General features: G+C 44.3%; 1 protein-coding gene across 1 annotated transcript in view; it reads left to right on the top strand.

Annotated features, from left to right (window-relative positions):
* Nucleotides 1–20,059, top strand: part of EXT1 (exostosin glycosyltransferase 1) — a 470,442-nt gene extending 450,383 nt beyond the window's left edge. Inside the window, exons 9-11 of the mRNA XM_082257566.1 lie at nucleotides 6,104–6,264; nucleotides 13,596–13,767; nucleotides 19,552–20,059. Coding sequence (XP_082113692.1) covers nucleotides 6,104–6,264; nucleotides 13,596–13,767; nucleotides 19,552–19,737 — 519 coding nt within the window. The 3' untranslated portion in view covers nucleotides 19,738–20,059. The remainder of the gene's footprint in view (nucleotides 1–6,103; nucleotides 6,265–13,595; nucleotides 13,768–19,551) is intronic.
* The last annotated feature ends 680 nt before the right edge of the window (nucleotides 20,060–20,739 follow it).

Below are 20,739 nucleotides of genomic sequence, written 5' to 3'. Positions count from 1 at the left end.
TCCTTAGTTGTTGTTGCTTTCTTGCATTGGGCCAGTGCCAGTCCTGAACCCATAGCTGGTCATTTCAGGAGTAGGTTAGCTTTGTAATGCTATGAGCTTCAGATGTACCAAAACAGGATTTGATCTCCACCCGATTTAAATTTTCTTTTTTTTTTGCTTATTGGTTACCCCAACACGGACATGTCTCACCTTCCCTGGACCTGCCCTAATAGGCAGGGTATTGTAAGCTGGCCAGGTTCCTTGAAGAGTATTCTCCATTTATTGACAAGGAAAATCCTATATTGGCTGGTGACACCAGCACCATGGTGTCATGGGCAAGCAATATAGACTAGGCTGGGGAAGACTGCTGCATTATATTCAATAAAGTATCGTGTTATATTGTATGCTGCTATGTTTGCAAGTGTGCTATGTGATAAACCTAGTGCTATGTGATACTCCTGTGATAATTGTGGCTGTGTCTCCTGTGCAGAATGTAAATGACAGTTGCAGTATTGAAGTGATACGTGCCTTCTGCGTATGAGATCAATGCCAGCTTTTACTTCACACAGATCGCAGCGCTGACACAATTAACCTCAATTAGGTAGAGGATCGCAGTGAAAATAAAGTCATTCCAGCAGGCTATTTACTCGTACTGTTGCAGTTAGTGCTGCACGCCCACAAACCAGCTCCCATCGCCTGCCGTACACTTATCTCTGCTACTTCTCTTCCAGCCTGAAGGGGAGGTGAGCAGATGTCAGCAGATCTGCTTCTGTGTTCCCTGCTGTCCGCTGGGAGGAGAAAGAAAAGGTCAACAGAGGAAGTGAACAAGTTTTCCAAATTACTGAATCACTAATGACTGCACTGACCTAAAGTAACTTGGCGGAGTGCAGTTTTCCCTGCTGCGGCAAGTCTCGGGGATCTGTTACATGTATTTGCTGCAATTGGGAGACCCAACAGAATATGTTGAGGGTTCACTAGAGACTAGAACAAGAACTATTGACTGCCAGAAATGCTGATAACAGCACACAAAAGTTTACCATGTGCAAGCAACTGGCAATCATTTTGGGGTTTTTTTTTTTTTTTTTTCGGCAAAAGGCATTAAGGTTTACTGTATATGTGCAGCATCCGCCTTTTGGACAGAGAAGACTGCTGATCCTGATTTCAGATATAGATGTCTCAATGTCTGTCTCTCTGCATGAGACATCCTGGTGTTTATGGCTGACCTTTGTAGTATAAACCCTAATGAAATCCAGGGATTAGAAACGCAATCCATTAATCAACTTGGGTACAACCAGCATGTCAGATATTTTTATAGGATTATTGCCAGTGGCTATTGTTGCTAGCAATAATCACTGTGTGTTCTCCCGGCATTGACGCGGCGCTACCCCCATCGGGAGAACACAATAGCTTTGCAGGGGAGATTTCCCCATCAACTTGCACAGCAGAAAAGCAGTTAATTAACGGAAATTGGCTTTTTTGTTTGCAGTCCACTATTTAGGCAGCATCTCCGCATGTATCCCCATGGTTATGACCAGTGCTTTAAGTGGCCCAAAAGAGGTGCCGGTACTCTATTATAGCCTATAAATTTTGTCCCCACCCCCCCCCCCCACCCCACATCAGGGTCCCCACAGAGCATCCCCCTGGCCTGGGCTTGGACTCCGGAGCAGGGGGACTCACTGGTGGTGACTGGTCTGGCTCTGGAGTGGGAAATATTCTTAGGGGGGGCAATTGAGGGCGCAGATGTTCAAAATGAGCATACTGGTACGCTAAGGCTCACGGAGAGGTGGCGGTATGCTCAAGAGCCATATTTGGAAGTGGCGGTACTGATTACCAGTGCATACCGGCACACTTAAAGCACTGGTTATGACTAAGCGAATATGATTTTGTGAAACGCGTCAACTGTGTTTGTCCTCTGTCTCTGATTTTTGTCACTATGGATTATTTGAATCTTTAATAAATGGATTTTATTTATTTCAAACTCTCAAGTTGGAGTGCGGTTGCCTAACTACTATCTTTACAAGAGATAATAACTGTGGGGGATGGGCTGATGGAGAAAATAAAAGTACAGTAGTTAGGTGGATGCCAGATAGGTTTCTCTAAAGATATGTGTTTTCAGGGATCGTCTGAAAGTAGACAAAGTAGGAGATAGTCGGACAGGTTGGGGTAGAGCATTCCAGAGAATGGGAGAAGCTCAGTAGAAGTCCTGGAGGCGAGTATGGAAAGTGGTTACAAGCGAGCTAGAGAGCAAGAGGCCCTGGGAGGAACGAAGAGAACGAGTTGGTTGGTATTTTGAGACCAGATTAGTGATGTAGCTGGGCGCCAAGTTATGGATGGCTTTGTATGTTATGGTTAGTAACTTGAATTGAATTCGTTGATTGAGTAGCAGCCAATGGAGGGATTGGCAAAGAGGGGTAGCAGACACAGAGTGGTGCAAGGTGGATGAGCCTGGCTGCAGCGTTCATGATAGACTGAAGGGGGGGGGTGGCCTTTTCAAAGGTAAGCCAATGAGAAGGGAGTTGCAGTAGTCAAGACGAGAGATAACCAGGGAGTGGATTAGAAGCTTTGTGGTATCATTGGTAAGGAAGGGACGTATCTTGGAGATGTTGCGGAGGTTGGGGCGGCAAGCTTTGGACAGTGACTGGATGTGTGGCTGAAAGGATAGCTCAGAGTCCAGGATTATAACTAGGACCTTGGCATAGGTGGACGGGTTGATAGTTGTGCCGTTGATGTTGACAGAGAAATCAGGGGAAGAGGAATGTGGGGGAGGAAATATCATTAGCTCGGTTTTGGATAGGTTGAGTTTGAGGAGGTGATGTAACATCCAGGCTGATATGTCTGTTAGTAAGCTAGTGATTCGGAGGAGACTGATGGAGTGAGCTGAGGGGTGGAGAGTTAGATTTGGGTGTCATCAGCGTAGAGATATTAAAAGCCATGGGAGGCAATCAGCTGACCCAGGGAGGAGGTGTAGATTGAGAAAAGGAGCGGTCCAAGAACAGAACCTTGGGGTACCCCAACAGAAAAAGGAAGAGGAGAGGAGGTAGTAGTTGTAAGTAGCACTGAATATATATATATATATATATATATATATATATATATATATATATATATATATATATATATTACACCCCATAGTTTACATATACAAAAGATGATATACACAGAATGCTCATTGATAGGATTGTTTCATTCAAGCTGCATACCCTTTCTTATAGACCTAAATAGAGCAGAGCCTCCCTTTAAGGGATCACACTAAAAGTTTACCTTTTGGGAACATGTTACATGTTCTACCTGTTTTTAGGGTGGAACATGTAACATGTTCCCAATGCTGCAGAAAAGTGAACTTATTCTTTAAACTTGGCTCTGCTCCATCTTTAGTTAACCGGGCATCCAGTGTGCCTTGAGGTTGAATTTCTTTGCAGTGACACAGATTAGTTGGTTTTCAAAACTTTACTAAAAACTATTCAAGTACCGATGAAGGTGTTGGAAGTATTTACAGCAAGAGTGTCATCCTTCCTCTCCGGCTAAAGCCGCCGCGTCCTTGACATGATAAATGTCATTGCCACCAGCAGATGGATGTATATGGTTTGAAGTAAAGGGCCCTGGGGACTTGACTGGCATACAGTCCTTACGCTTTTTTTTTTGTTTGTTGTTATTTATTTTGAACGATCTGTACAAGACAAAGGTGAATGACCTTCATAAGAAAGTTTGTCTTAGGAAGGTCAAATGAAAGGATTCCGGAATTTGTCAAAAGTCAGCAATTTTTTTTCTTGTAAAAAGGGCAGAGTTATAAATCTGAATTTAATCCTACAGACGGGCTGAACTTCAGCTAATGGATACATTAAAATGTGCATAATTTTGAGTTAGAATACCAAGTAGTTTCACTACGAGCAGCTCCCTGTTTGTTCCAGCAGGTGCATTTACTTCTATGTTTTGTATTTTGTTTGCCACTTGCTAAGTTAGGTGTAAAAACACTTTAAAGCCACTAGAAAGCTGCTTTTGTGAGTCAAAGTTCACATGGGGGTTCAAATAAGTAAGCAGAGCGGGTACTTATAGCTTCAATGGCACCCCGGGGTTCCTGACACCTGTGGCACTGTGGTATGCAAATACCAACTATGATACTAAGGCCATAGGCTCCAACCCACCCCTGTGTCTTACTGTTGGTGAGGCTGCCAATTGCTATATACCCAATAGTGAGGTGTGGAAGGGACCATCACCATAGTAGTAGGGTTAGAAATTCAATAAAGCACACTGTTGCCCTTTTGCTTGCTTTAATCCGGTCCTTGTGGCATTTTTGCCCCACTCTAAGCAACAGTGGGGGTATAGTTCCTGCCACTGACACCAATGATGAGACACTATTTCTTCCACTAACGTTAGTGATGGAGCACTATTCCACCCACTGACACCAATGGTGGGGTACTATCCCTCCTACTCACACCAATGGTGGGGTACTATCCCTCCTACTCACACCAATGGTGGGGTACTATCCCTCCTACTCACACCAATGGTGGGGTACTATCCCTCCTACTCACACCAATGATGGGGCACTATTCTTCCCACTGACACCAATGATGGGACACTATTCCTCCCACTGACACCAATGATGGGACACTTTTCCTCCCACTGACACCAATGATGGAGAACTATTCTTCCCACTGACACCAGTGATGGGCTACTGTTCCTCCTACTGACACCAATAATGGGGCACTATTACTCCCACTGACACCAATGATGGGACACTGTTCCTCCTGTTGATACCAACAATATGACAGAATTATTCCCCCTAAAATCAATGATGGGGCATTGTTCACTCCCACTGACGTCAGAGCATTTACTGCTCCCACTATTGCCCTCACCAATGATGGGACACTATTCCTCCCACTGACACCAATGATGGGGCACTATTCCTCCCACTGACAACAATGATGGAGAACTATTCTTCCCACTGACACCAGTGATGGGCTACTGTTCCTCCTACTGACACCAATAATGGGGCACTATTCCTCCCACTGACACCAGTGATGGGGCACTATTCCTCCCACTGACACCAATGATGGGGCACTATTCCTCCCACTGACACCAATAATGGGGCACTATTACTCCCACTGACACCAATGATGGGGCACTGTTCCTCCTGTTGATACCGACAATATGACAGAATTATTCCCCCTAAAATCAATGATGGGGCATTGTTCACGCCCACTGACGTCAAGAGCATTTACTACTCCCACTATTGCCCTCTAAAAGTTTGAAGGACCGTAAACTGGCCCTTTGTTTACAAAGTTTGGAGACCCCTTATCAAGAAGAATTTGACGGTGTCATACAAGCATCTAGGTGTTCTTTTTTAGTTTTCACAGGTTTCTTTAAAGGTTATTGAACTACAAGTCACAGAAAATTGTACCAACCTCTTGCTGTGAGCTTTGGCTAGTTAGGATTGATGGTCCTTTTAGCTGTAGCCTATCCATTTATGGAAAATATTCCTCACATTTTCTCGTTCACATGTTCCTAGCATTCACTGTCTAAGGATCGTCAGGGTATAAACCAAATAACCAATCAGTAATTCTGAACAGCGGGAGGAAACCTTGGTTCAAATCCATATAGAGAACAAACCTACTTTATACCTGCGTAACTCAATCTAAATGCAGTGGTGGCATCAAATGTGTCAAGACAGATGTTGATTAATCATGAATCTGCCTGGAGATGTGAAACATTGTAACATAAAGAAGCGGCATGTTTCCATTTAACCTTCACAAACTTGTCAGATAGCCAATGCCCCAGAGATGAGACAAAACAAGGGCGACTGCCTGCGATGCCACCCCTTTTTCTCCTTCCCACTTTGGCCTAAACATGAACCGTCTTGCCACCCAAACATCTTTGTTTATTGCAGAAACTGAGCTAGAAGGCATTATGAGGTGGTTGGATCACTTGCATGCCCAACTTAATCCTACCCATATGTTAAAACCTGCTCCCATATTTGAACCAACTAGTCTAATATCTGGCAGGCCCAGCGGCACTAGGAGACAGTGGTATCCTTTATAAATAGGGACCTTTCAGAGGGAGGTGTGTTTAAAGAATTTGCTCGTGGATGAAGCCGTATTTACCACTTTTTTGTTTTATTCCCTTGTAGGTGGATTTTGCCTTTACAGTTTGGCAGAGCTTTCCAGAAAGGATCGTGGGATATCCTGCTCGCAGTCACTTCTGGGACAGCACTAAGGAGCGGTGGGGTTACACTTCCAAGTGGACTAATGACTACTCCATGGTACTAACAGGAGCTGCTATCTATCACAAGTAAGACTTGCCTTTTCCTTCCCATTATTGTCATGATGAGACTGATGATGGGTGAGCAGATCATAATCATAGAGATGGGTTTCAGGGGGAAAAAGTGTCAGATATCTTTAGAGCTGCAATTAAAGTTAAAATCACAATCTCGATTCACCCCCGCCTCAGGATCTTATTCACCCCCGCCTCAGGATCTTAAAGAGGAAGTAAACCCCCCTCTGCAACTTTAACCTATAGGTAAGCCTATGATAAGGCTTACCTATAGGTACTGTAAATATCTCCTAAACATGTACCATTTAGGAGATATTTACCTTAAATGCAGCCAGTGACATCACTGGTGCATGCGCTCTGAAGGAACGGCCGCTGGTGCTGTTCCTTCAGAGCCCCGTGCCGTGATCATCGGCTCCCGCACGCATGCGCGGGAGTTACGTAATCGCGGGTCCGGCCAATCAGGTGGCCGGATGCCGCGATCCCGGAAGACGGACGACTGAACATGTTGCCCGTCATACAGGTAAGCGGGCGGCACGTCGGGGGCTCGTTCTAAGGTAAGTATTTCATAATGAGCTAGTATGCGGAAGAAAAAAAAATAATTTTAATCAGTTTACAACCTTTTTAAAACGGCATGTCCTGTATTCTTACAGAGCTGTTCTCTGCTCACTGAGCTGTCAAAAAAAAAGGGCCTCCGGCAAATGTTTATCAACATTGTTAAGGCTGCTAGATAACTATAAACACAATGCTTTACAATGTATCATTTCCTTCTTTTGGATCAAAGGAATGAACTGCCATCTGTAAGTGAGACCCTAGAGCGGGGCTGTCAAACTCAATTTCATCGCGGGCCGCATTAGCATTATGGTTGCCCTCGAAGGGCCGGTTATATCTGTAAGAATATTGCCCCCTTACACCCTTACATGAGATGTCAAGAGCCCCCCCACCATCAGAAGTCAAGAGTCACCCACCCTTCCTTACATCACCCCCTTACCTAGTGCTGCTGCCAGGAAGAAGATGCGGATGGATCTGGGAAGAAGTGCAAGGTTTGGAGGAGAAGCAGAGGAGGGCTGGAGTCAGCTTTCAGAGTCTGCTGAATGCTGAGACCAGGGGAGGGAGAGGCAAGGTGGTATTGCGGCTGCACAGAGAGCTACAGGATTTGTGCCCTTCTCTCTGCTGCGGATTCCTGAGAGGGGGGGGTAGAAGGTGGGCAAAGGCAAGCCTTTCTGCAGCTGCACAGAGGAGTGCAGGATCTAGCTAAGGAGTTTTGTCCTCTCTGCTGCCGACTACAAAGACGAGGTGGGGGCAGAGACAAGGGGGGTGCAGCAGCTGCAGGAGAGGTGCGAGGGCCACATAAAATGGCCTGGGGGGCCACTTTCGGCCCACGGGCCTTGTGTTTGACACCTGTGCCCTAGAGAATAAAATGGCGATCATTGCAATCTTTTATGTCATACTGTATTTGCGCAGAAGTCTTTCAAACTGTTTTTTGAGAAAAAATACACTTTCGTGAATTTGGGAAAAAAAAAGCTAAACAGTAAAGTTAGCCCAATTTTTTTTATAATGTAAAAGATGACGTTGCGCCGAGAATCGTGATCTTTGTTCTAAGCAAAAAAAAAATTGTGATTCTCATTTTATCCAGAATGGTGCAGCTCTAGATATCGTAATAGGAGTATGCAGCTAGGTTTTTGGGGTATAATAAAATGAAAGTGTAATTCTAGGATAAATCTATCCCTTCCAACACCTGTATTAACTGCCTTATGGAAGAAAGATATGCTTACCCATTCTTAGGCTGCTCCGGTCTGGTCACATGATCTCACCTGCGTCAGCCAGCGCCAACTATAGGGGAGAGGAGAGAGCACTCCAACAGCTGGAATGCTTATACAGTGCCGTCACCCACTTACTATGGGACATCTGTTAGCTGCTAAGAAAGAAGAGCCGATCACTTGACCAGACCAGAGTACCCTGAGAATAGGTAAATATAGGTATCTTCCTTCTATAGGGTAGTTAGTATAGGACTTGACTCGACGCTTGAGAGGAGACATAATAGCAGTATACAAATATCTAAATGGTAATTCTAACATAGGGAAGAAACTATTCAGTCTCAGGGAATATAAGACACACGGCCACGCAGTGAAATTGGAGGAGAAGCGGTTTAAACCTTACACTGCGCATTGGGTTTTTCACTGTCAGTGTGGTAAGGATGTGGAACTCACTTTCACAATCTGTGGTGTCAGCCGGAAGTATTGATAGTCTTAAAAAAACTCTTAGATGGGCATCTTGGCGAACACAATATACTGAGATATTGGATATGATTTTTGACATAAACACACACATCCACACCGGTTGAACTGGATGGACTGGTGTCTTTTATTCAACCTTACGAATACAGCTACAAGAAAAAGTATGTGAACCCTTTGGAATGATATGGATTTCTGTACAAATTGGTCATAAAATGTGATCTGATCATCATCTAAGTCACAACAATAGACAATCACAGTCTGCTTAAACTAATCACACACAAAGAATGAAATGTTGTCATGTTTTTATTGAACACGCCATGTAAACACCTGCACTGTGAATGTTTACATGATGTGTTCAATAAAAACATGAAAACATTTCATTCTTTGTGTTATTAGTTTAAGCAGACTGTGATTGTATATTGTTGTGACTTAGATGATGATCAGATCACATTTTATGACCAATTTGTGCAGAAATCTATATCATTCCAAAGGGTTCACATACTTTTTCTTGCAGCTGTATGTAACTTAGAAAGGGGGGGGGGGGGGTTTAAAGATTAGGTAGTATTGTCCTAGAGTTACACTTTAAAGTATAACTAAAGGCAAAGTGTTTTTGCCTTTTTTTGGACAGAGTGGAGATGGATTAGAACTACTATTAGGTTTTTATTGCCACCTCTGCCCTCATTAAGGAAATTCACCCTCTCTATTTGTTCAGTTTACCATTATCATTGAAAGTGAAAGAAAATCCCAAATTTTGGGTTGTACCCAGAAAAGTAATAGAGGAGAAACCATCCAATGAAGACTCTAGTTCTGGTGAACAGGGGGGGCCCCAATGAAATTCCCTTAATTTTCAGGGATTTCTTCTCACTTCCCACATTGAGTATGGGACAGGACGTGTAGGGAAATCTCCCCAATAGGACACAGATGGCAAAAAAAAAAAAAAATACCTGACGGGCATAACCCTCTGTTACGCTATCCAAAATGAGAAAAAACTTTTGCATATAGTTTACTTTACGGAAGCAGGAGATTGGAGGATGGATCTGGTTGGCAGTTGACAACCGGTAACAATTCTAACGGAAGTTGAGAGAAAAAAATTGCCAGTGTTTGGTTTGGGGGGGGGGGGGGATTGGGTGGGCTGTGTGTGCTGTGAAAGAGACATGTTCTCTGCTATGGCCTTCATTCAGTGCCACCATGTACCACCCACCCAAAGAGATTGTATCAGGTCTTTATCTACAGCTCAAAGAACAAACCCTCTACATAACACTGAGTGCATGATTATTATTTATTTGGCATTAACATATTCCATAGCCTGGTACAAAGAGCTTATAGACTCTCTTTATTCTCTGCCTCAATGCATACACTCACAGTCCTATGTCCTTACTACCAACATGCAATCATTCGAGTCCCTGTGATACAAGGGAACAATACCATCCATTCTACAACCATTCTGCCTACATTTCCATGTTCTTATATAGAGGAATTAATTAGTATTTATGTGATGTGTCCTATTCATTTATATCCTGTTCAGCCAGGATTCTACACTTTTATAAGAGTAAAGTTTATTACAGTAAATAAGGTCTATGAATACTTACAGGCAAGTATGAAAACCTCACTTTATGTGTACATACACAACTGATAAAGTTAAAATGTTCTAGGTAATTACAGATAACTTTCTATATATTGATTTCTGTCATCCTCTGCCCAACAGCTGAAATTTCAGATCAACTTTACAGCTGAAGAGCTAGCATTGGTTACTGAAGTGAAAGAGTAGACATAAAGCGATTGTAAAGGTAAAAGGTTTTTCTGTTCCGTTCATTGACGGACACAGCTCCTGATCTTCATGACCATTGGTTATACTGCCCCCTACAGGAGTAGGACACTAGGCAGAAAAATAATCTGGCTACACCTATGGGCAGTCCCAGGGGGTATACTCCCTCTCTCTGCTATAGTTACTCAGTTTTTTTCTGCCTAGTCAGGAGTAAGGACCTAGTTCCTTGCTGGGATCTCTGGTCCTGGCAATTTTTTCCTTTTAGATAGAAATTTTTCTCCTGGTTTTTTTCCTGTGAGATCTGCAATCAACTGCCAAACTGGGCGACAGGCTGGATAATCTAGACCCAGTGGTCACCCCAGTCTGGCCAGCGAGCGCACGTAGACCTCAGCTCCGTGCTCCATGCTAGGTCACCGAACGGGGGCTGGCCTGTGATTTAAACACCTCGCAAGGTCGCATACAACCCCTCCTTGAGACGGTTGGACCCCCGGGTTCCCCTCCTTCCTTCCATCTGTCCCCCATCCTACCGCCCCCTCCACTTATGCTGGGGCTGTATGGGGGGTCTGGTCCACCTCCTGTGGTGGGGCCAGGGCGACACCAGCAATCGGCTGTGCGGGGGGATGGGTTGCACCTGTTAGGAGCTCCTGCCAGTGTCCCTGTCTTGCCTGGACCTGTTTTTGAGGCCTTGAGAACCCTCCTGGGTCCTGGGGAGCTTCATGGTGCAGCCCCGGCCGCAATTTTGCTGTAGCCTGTGTGTTTCTATGTACGGCATGTTTGTGTAGTCCAGCGGCCATTTTGCGGTGGTTTGTCATTTAAAATAGCGGCGGCCATGACAGTGGAGCCCTGTGGGCGGCGATTTCAGAGGTGGGAGCCCCTCCTCATTCCCTGGTGCTGACTTCTGGATCTTTTCACTTCCTGATCGCCGCTCGAGTGCAGATTATCCTAGTGGCTGCAGGTGCCTGTTTCTGCTGGGTGGTGTGTCTGGTAGGGTCCTCTCCCTCTCTGATGAGGATTGTTTGGTGCTTTGTGCCTGGCGACTGGGTGGTGCTGCCAGCACAGTGGAGGTTGTCCCTTTTCAGTGTTTTACACTTTTTGTGTTGTTCCCCCCTGGTGACTCATGGAGTCTTTGGAGCATATCTCCCCACTTGATCCCCTCTGAGGCTGCGGGGCCCTCTGGTTACCAACCATTCATCGATGCACTGGCGGCGCTCACCTTGGTGATTCACAGAGATAAGGTGGTTCTTCACCCCTATCCATCGTTCCTCCCAAAGGTTGTCTAATTTTAATTTGAATGAAGACTTTGTGTTGCCTTCCCCGTGTCCCAGGCCAAAACATCCGAAGGAAATTACCTTGCATGCCTGAAAGGGTTGTCCGCTTCCTCTGTGACCATTTCTAGATGAATCGGACAGTTATTCAGGCCTATTCCATCAGGTGTCAGGTTCCTCCTTTCCCTGTCAATGCGTGCTCTACTCGGGCACTTAGAGCCTCCTGGGCCTTCTGTTACCAGGCGTCAGTGACGCAGGTTTGCAAGGCGGCCACCTGGTCGTCGGGGCACACTTGCACAAAGTTCTATAAACTGGATGTGTTGGCATCTGCGGATGCTCCTTTTGGCCACAAAGTTTTGCAGGCTGTTGTTTAGAGGACCTGATCATCTTTGAGGGTGTATTGTTTTTTTCAGGTGGGCTCCAGTTGTTTTTGGTTGAGCTCCAGTTGCCTGGTTGGCTACTGGTTAGCTTTGGGAATTTTTTTGCTTTTCCCACCCCTCATATTTAACACTACTTTGGAACGTCCCAATGGTCATGAAGATTAGCAGCTGTGTCCGTCAATGAATGAAAGAGAAAATGGGTTTTTTGACTTACCGTAAAATCCATTTCTCTGATGTTCATTGACGGACACAGCACCCTCCCCTCTGTGGAGTTGTAATTCTTCTGACACTGCTTGTAACAAAACTGAGTAATTATAGCAGAGAGGGGGAGTATACCCCCTGGGACTGCCTATAGCAGTAGCCAGATTATTTTTCTGCCTAGTGTCCTACTCCTGTAGGGGGCAGTATAACAAATGGTCATGAAGATCAGGAGCTGTGTCCGTCAATGAACGAACCAGAAAAATCTTTTACCTTTACAACCACTTTACATCTACTCTTTCACTTCAGTAACCAATGCTAGCACTCCAGCTGTAAACTTGATCTGAAATTTCAGCTGTTGGGCAGAGGATGACATAAATCAATATTTAGAAAGTTATATGTAATTACCTAGAACATTTTAAATAATATCCTGTGTTGTCAGCTGCATAAGGAGCTGAGAGCTGGAAGAGGAGAAACCGAAGTACCGTACATTCTGTTCTTCCCCGTTAATGCCTGTGCAGGGGGCGATCAGTAGAAGTCTGATCATTGGAGGAGAGCAGGCTGAGTTCCCAGCACAGCCAGAAAACTTACCACACTGGAATGGATGTGCTCATGCCTAGTGTGGTCAGTTTTTAGTAGGAAAGCAGAGGGACTGGCAGGAACACCAGGCATTTCACACACAGGAAGCAATGCAAATAGAACAAGATACTTGTATACTTGTTACTTGCAAGCAAATATTAGGAATATGAAATGTTGAGTTTACATACTCTTTAGAATGTGATATTTGTTATTCAAAGGTGGTTTGAACATATACAGTATGCAAAAGAAAAAAAGAAAATGACAAACACTTATATTTAACTGTTTACATTAAGGTACATAGTACAGCAGGGAAATATCAGGAATTTGAAATTTTGGGGTAACATTCTTTAAAGGGAACCCTTGCTTTGTCAAACAGGTTAACTTTAAATTTTAAGTAATGAATAAGCACACCTGTTAGTGTGTGAAAAGCATCTACCTGTACACTGTTGTAACACTTGGGATGTTCGTCCAATAAACCGAATCTGGATGCAGCTTGGAGTGCTGCCAATTCTTTTTTATTATTGTATGCGGAGGCGAGCACCCGTTAGCACCATTGGGCTTCCTTTTCCTCACCTGGAGCAGCGAGTCTTTCTTTTCTTGGATATAAGGTACATAGTACAGCAGGGACATATCAGGAATTTGAAATATTGGGGTTACATTCTTTAAAGGGAACCTTTGCTTTGTCAAACAGGTTAACTTTAAATGCAGCCCCTGCAGCATCTATACTTGCCTTTCAAAGGAATCCCTCTGTAAGCTCCGAGCCGATCCAAGTCAGAGCTTACACAGGGATGAAGACTCACTCTCTGCCTGAGCTGCCTTTTGCCAACTCCAGGGCTGTTACACGGGAAGAAGGGTTGTATGTTAAGAGGATCTTATTTATTTATTGCCGTCTTGTTACATGAGATAACACATATGATTTGTTTTTCAGGTACTATCACTACCTTTACACCAATTACCTGCCTGCCAGTCTGAAAAATATGGTGGACCAATTAGCCAATTGTGAAGATATCTTAATAAACTTTCTGGTGTCTGCCGTCACCAAGCTGCCACCAATCAAAGTGACACAGAAGAAGCAGTACAAGGAAACCATGATGGGACAGGTATGTATAGCCGACATGAGAATACAGAATCTGGTTATTGCTAATTTATCTTCAGGGCTTGTGTAGTCTATTGGACGTTCCACCAGTCCCTGCTGAATGATGGCCCAGTTTGTTACTAGAATTTCAGCAGAGAGTGAAAACTTTGTGATGGGGGTGGGCCAAGATATAGACTTGCGTACAGAGGTCCTACCACTGAGGGCTGGCCACGAAGGCCCCATTCACACTTGGCAATTTGGAATCAAGGGCGGAATCACCACAATTCTAGATCATGTGGCAATCACTGCAAAATGCGCAACACACGTTTGGGTGCCATTAATTCTAAATGGCATCCTAAACGTAGTGCGATTTTTGCCACTCAACAGAATCCCACTGCAATCGTGGCAAAACATGTTTTGAAAAATTGTGTGAAGCTTGTTGCCTAGAATGGAGCAAGAGCTTCTTTGGGGCGACATACATGCATACCGAATGGGCTGCCATATGCGCGAAATGCAGAATCACGTGACTATCACCCACACAAATTTGCGAGCGAGAACACGAATTCCCACTATGTGAAGTATGAATGGGACCTAATTCTTACCAGCCACCTTCCACCCATGGCTATAATGTAACAGTGAAGTATGAATTTGCACTAGAAAAATGATAGCTGTGTATTGTTATTTTTTGTAGTCCTATAATCGCAGTAATCGGATGGGCTGCTTCTGTCTGCCGTGTAGGACACAGATTTAAAATTGTATTTTGGTGAGACACACAAGTCTGTTCAGACTGCTACAGAGGTTTAAATACAGCTTTTTCCTCCATATCCTTGTTAATTTTCTGCCATGCCAAACTTCGACCTTGTGCAAAGACAACAAATTAGAAGAGAATGTAATTTGTTCTGTAACAAGGAGGAGAAGTTTAGAGTGGAGTGTTAACGAGGCCTGGCCTGGACCAGAGGTGCTTATCTCTCTGTAGGCATTCAGCAACTGAAAATGCCCAATTTAGAGTGAACCGAGACTATAGTTGAATGTTTCTGGCAGATTTGTTTTATTTTTTTCTAATGTTACAAATTTTTTAAAATATTTTTTCCTTCATTTGTTTTACAAAGCTGGCTGGGATTTTAAATTTGAAAAAAAAAAGAGTGCTACCTGCATGCTTGTTACTAAGCAAGATAGCCTGTCTGAACACTGAATAGAGAGCGAAAAGGGGTGTATCCTTCCTAGTGGGGCCATTCTGCAATATGTGTAATCTGATCTCTCCAGCTCTTACCTTTTTAGAACTGAAAATTGTTGAAAGAGGAAATAAAGTCCTATTTTAATTGTAGCTTCAGGTAAGCCTAAAGTAAGGCTTAGCTGTAGTACTGTGAAGATCTCCTAAACTTGCACCGTTTAGGAAAGGGATCCTCAAACTACGGCCCTCCAGCTGTTGCGGATCTACACATCCCATGAGGCATTGTACAACTCTGATATTCACAGACATGACTAGGCATGATAGGAATTGTAGTTCCTGAACAGCTGGAGGGCCATAGTTTGAAGACCCCTGGTTTAGGAGTAACTCACAGTGCATGCAGCCGATGACTTTATCAGCGCATGCGCTATGAAGGTCCAGCATACCGTGCCGGGCCTTTAGTTCCCGTGCCATGAACAGCGGCTCCCGGGCACATGGGTGGGATTGACGTCCCCCCATGGTTCCAGCCACTCACAGCCCCGAACCCGGAAGAAATAACGGGAAAGAGGTCAGCTGTCTCAGTGGTGTGCGGGCACCACTGGAGGGCTTAGTTCTAAGGTAAGTAGATCATAATGAGCTAGTATGTCATGCATACCAGCTCATTTATGCCTTTGTCTTACAGGTTTTTTTTTTTTTTTTGGGGGGGGGGGTTTAGGCCCCTTCCACACGGGGTAGGCTCCGTCAGTCTGCCTGCATAGCGAGGAAACTGATCGCCGGTGAGCAGGCAGAGGGCTGGTCCGTGTCTGCCCTGCTTATGCAGAACAGAGACAGCCCGCTCTCCTCTGTGGGCAGTCGGTTGTAAATGGACCGCCTGTCTGTTTCCACCTGGCTGCCATCCAATCCGATCCACCAGACAGATGGGGAACGGATCCCCATCTGTTTGTTTTTAGTTGATAGGATAGGATCAGCTGTCCGTTTACACCCGCCACTCCATAGAGGAGATTGGAGGGTCCGATCAGGTCTGCCTGAAAAACTGACAGGTGGACCCGATTGGTCCGCCTGTGTTAATGGGCCCTTAAAGAGGTTGTAAACCTACTTGCACTGTTTAGGAGATATTTACTTTGCATGCAGCTGATGATGTCACTCGTGCCATTCCTTCAGAGCACTGTGCCGTGAACGTGGGCTCCCGCGCGCATAAGTGGGAGTGACGTCATCGCGCCTCTGGGTAATCAGATGGCCAGGGGACTGGAATCAGGAAGGACGGCTGAAAATGTCTGCGGTGTTTTACGGTGTGTGGGCGGCACTGCGGGGGCTTCATTCTAAGGTAAGTATTTCATAATGAGCTAGTATGTTGTGCATATTAGCTCATTATGCCTTTTGTCGTTCAGGTTTTTCTTTTTTTTACATTTTTTTTTTTTTTGAGGTGTACAACCTCTTTAATGTTTCCACTCTACAATGCAAATCTGCCAGTAAGGTCTGACTAATTAAAAACAAAAATACTCTGAGTCCGTGCTTTCTATCAGGGGTGGCTGAATGATTGTAGTGAAATACGGATAGCCACTAGAGGGAGTATCTGCAATTATAAGTACCTATAATAAATAAAATGTGCAAGTAATGGAATGGAATTATATTAAAGTAAGCATGTAAAAATGTGAAGCAGTCATAAAAATTACTTTCATGGTAACCGTAAATTAATTTAGGAGTGCAAACTGAAAAAGAACTGTAATAAACATACTCTTTAAACATGTCATCCAATAGCTTTCAGTTAATGTTTAGCATTTTATTCTCAAAATCCCCCCAAGGTTGGCTATAGTTGGCAGTAAATGGCGCTAAAGGTTGCATGTAAGCAGGGGCTCAAAGTTAATAAATACATTTTTTTTTTACACATTTAAAAAATATATATATGCAAGGAGTAGATATCAGAAGTCCATAATAGTTTCTGGGACCCTTCTGTACAGAACCTCCATCAGAAAATAAGAGTCACAATATAGCAATGAGGATAATGAAAATCCAATTGCACTAGAAGCTGCTCCACTTTGAGATTGGAGGGATCTCTTAAAAACATAAACAAGGACAACAGGGGGCACCAACTAAGTCCCCGTTCACACTGGGGCGACCTGTGAGGCGACCTGGTCGCCTCACAGGTCGCCGTAGGTCGCCTTCCATAGGGAAGCTGCGGACCCGTTCTGATAGGAGCGACACAAGTCGCTCCGACTTAGAAAAAGGGTCCGGAGCTTCTTTGGGGCGACCCGGAGCGACCGTCATAGACTTCAATGTTATGAAGTCCGTGCCGGCCGCTCCGAGGTCGCGGCACACTGCTCGCACCGCGACCTCGGAGGTCGCCCCTGGAAGTCGGATTGCCCCAGTGTGAACGGGGCCTAAGTGTAGTAGATAGCTACTTTTATTAAAACAGACAAATGGCAACTCGCTAGCTTTAAGATTTTTTATCTTGTATAAGAAGCCCAATTTGCTGGTCGGCCTGATGGTAGAAGCTTGTGGGGCAGGACGCTGGTGCAAGCCTTTTCAAAAGTGGGTTGCCATTTATCTGTCCTGAAGGAAGTACCTACTGCACTTAGTTGGCACCCCTGTTGTCCTTGTCTATAGGTAGGCAAAACCACTTTTTTTTTTTTTTTTCATAGCCTCTGCACCTTTTAAAGCAAAACAAAACTGCATGAAAATGAGAGCAGATAGACTTTTTATTGCAGTAGAATAATGCTACATCTCTTTTGAAATAAAATAAACTGACCTGCCTGTTAGCAATCTTCTTGAGGACGTACACTGAGCTGTGCATGCCTTGGTCCCAGGATGAAGGAAGTCCTGTGCACATACTTGGGAGTTACATCATTCCCATCAAAGCAGAGACCCTGAACTTGGGAAAAGACTAGGTGAAGATGTATTCAGATAAGGAAGGGTTACAATTAGTGATCGACCGATATCGGTTTTTCGTTGCCGATACCGATATTTTGGCCATTGCATATCGGTATCAGCCGATATTTTGTACATCCTATGTCAGGGTCCAAGACTAGTCTCCTCCTCCAACCATTAGGTGGTGATGCTCATGTAAGGGTAAAATGATGTCACATAGCATAATTCCGTTTACAAATGTTACTGAATATGCCACTCACGTACAAATTAAGGATTAAAGCAATTCCTCATTAGCAGATCTGCTGGCAGATCGGTACCTCTCACCCACTTGCCGTAAGTGATACCCGGGTGATACCGCTTCGTTCGGCGTCCACTCAATACTTTCCTGTCTCTCACCCGCTCCATCTCCCACCCAATACCGATCCGTCTCTCACCCACTTGCCGTAAGTGACACCCCAGATGATACCGCTTCGTCCGGCATACGATCTCGGAGGTCACGTGCGTGGTCACGCCCGGCATGCCCACATGACCTCTGAGATCGTATGCCGGATGGAGCGGTATCAAATTAACCACTTAAGCCCCGGAAGATTTTACCCCCATTCCGACCAGGGGGTGTTTTGCGATTCGGCACTGCGTGACTTTAACGGACAATTGTGACGCTGTACCTAAACGAATTTGGCGTCCTTTTTTTCCCACAAACAGAGCTTTCTTTTGGTGGTATTTGATCACCTGTGCGATTTTTTGATCACGCGCTATAAACAAAAAAAGAGCGTCAATTTTGCAAAAATAGCAATATTTTTCACATTTTTTTATATGAAATTCCCCCAAAAAAAAATTTAAAAATCAAAATTTTTTTACTTTTTCGGCCAATTTGTTTTATGCTACCTATGTTTGGTAAAAAAAATCGCAAAAAGCGTATTTTGATTGGTTTGCGCAAAAGTTATCGCGTTTACTAACAAAGGGAAAGATTTCTGTCATTTTTGTTGTTTGGGGTTACCAGTGATATTTCTACAGTAATCAGTGCTATATATATGCACTGTTACTGTAAAAATACACTGGTAGTGAAGGGGTTAACTTTATTTGGGAGGGAGGGGCTGTGTGTATCCCTAGGGGCGTGCTTTCTACTGTGATTGGCTGGGGCTTGAGCTGTATGGACACTGATCAACGGATCTACATACTAGATCCGAGTGATCAGTATCCTAACAGCAAGGAGAATGACAGGTGGCTTGTTTACACAAGCTGCCTGACATTCTCCCTCTCCCCCGCCGATTGCCGAGTGACCGGCGGACATCGGGTCCGCCGGTCACACGCGCGGGGGGGGTCCGTGACCACGCGGGAGCGCGCCTCCGGGGGCGCGCGCTCGCTCCCTAGACCCTCACAAGCTAGTGACGTAGCCCTACGTCACTTTGCCTGTGAGGGGCTGACTGCCGACGTAGATCGGCGTTAGGCCCAAACCCCCCCCCCCCCCCCCCCCGGGTCAAACTAGTGTCCCCATTGGAAGATTTACCCTCTATTAATTTTCTGGGGACAACCCATAAGTTGGGACTTTCTTTTACTTTCACCTTCAATAAAAATGATAAACAGGACAAACAGAGAGGGTTGAATCTTCTTAATGGGGGCACAAACAACCAACAATTGTGGTAGGGAAAGGAACTTTAAACACCTTTTTATAGATGTAAAGACCCTTTTAAATAATTTGTGTATTTGATGGAATGTTTATGCTTTAAAGGTATTAGTGAATAACATGTTGACTGACATCCTATGTTTTCTTCTCAGACCTCCAGAGCTTCTCGTTGGGCCGACCCTGACCACTTTGCCCAGAGACAGACTTGTATGAATACGTTTGCCAGCTGGTTTGGCTATATGCCGCTCATTCACTCACAGATGAGACTGGATCCAGTGCTTTTTAAGGATCAGGTGTCAATCCTTCGAAAGAAATATCGGGACATTGAACGACTCTGAGACATACTGCCACCGGAGGGAGCCTTCCGCCCAGTGCACACTCATCAACACACCGCTCTTGACAGCGGTTTTCACGCCGCTAACGCACACAACCCCAGCCACCCAGGAAATGCAGAGCATTCACAATCGAGACTTTGGCCAACCGGAATCCACTGCACTGGACTTCTTACAAAAAAACCATCGGGCTTTGACGTCTCAAAAAACTAGGCTGTGTACAGTTTAATTATGGAACATTAAATAATTATTTTTGAAATGATTGCTATGCAGGTTTAAACTTTTTTTAATGAACAAAAACTATTAAAATCAGAGATCTTTCTTTAAATGTGTTGGCCTTTCATTTCTGTCAGTTGAATTTTCGGTATTTTAAAGTGCACAAAGTGATAATGGTAATACACAGCTCATAAATTTATAAACGACAATGGAGGGGCAGTTCACTGCATGTAAAATCTGCTCTTCTAGTGATTTGCCTCTTCTATGTAGACTTCATTCTGCATAAATTGATGAGCTGCTTGCCATTTTTTCTTTTTTTTTGTGGTAGATAAACACATACAAGATCTCCAGCAGTCTTGAATGTGTCAGTTTCTCATGTGCTATGAAATCCTCCAGGTAAGCTTTGCTCTGTTTAGTCCTTTGATATACAGTGCATCCGGAAAGTATGTTACAGCCTTATTCCAAAATGGATTAATTTCATTATTTTCCTCAAAATTCTACAAACCATACCCCATAATGACCATGTGAAAAAAAGTTAAATCACATGTACATAAGTATTCACAGCCTTTGCCATGACGCTCAAAATTAAGCTTAGGTGCATCCTCTTACTGATCATCCTTGAGATCTTTCTACTACTTGATTGGATTCCCCCTGTGGTAAATTCAGTTGCTTGGACATGATTTGGAAAGGCACACACCTGTCTATATAATGTCCCACTGTTAACAGTGCATGTCAGTGCAGAAACCAAGCCATGAAGTCCAAGGAATGGTCTGTAGACCTCTGAGACAGCAT

This window comes from Pelophylax lessonae (genome assembly GCF_965119305.1).
Source record: "Pelophylax lessonae genome assembly, chromosome: 5".
Classification (NCBI taxonomy): Eukaryota; Metazoa; Chordata; class Amphibia; order Anura; family Ranidae; genus Pelophylax; species Pelophylax lessonae.
The sequence above is the reverse complement of the archived record's forward strand: the minus strand, read 5'-3'. Positions and strand labels throughout refer to the sequence as shown.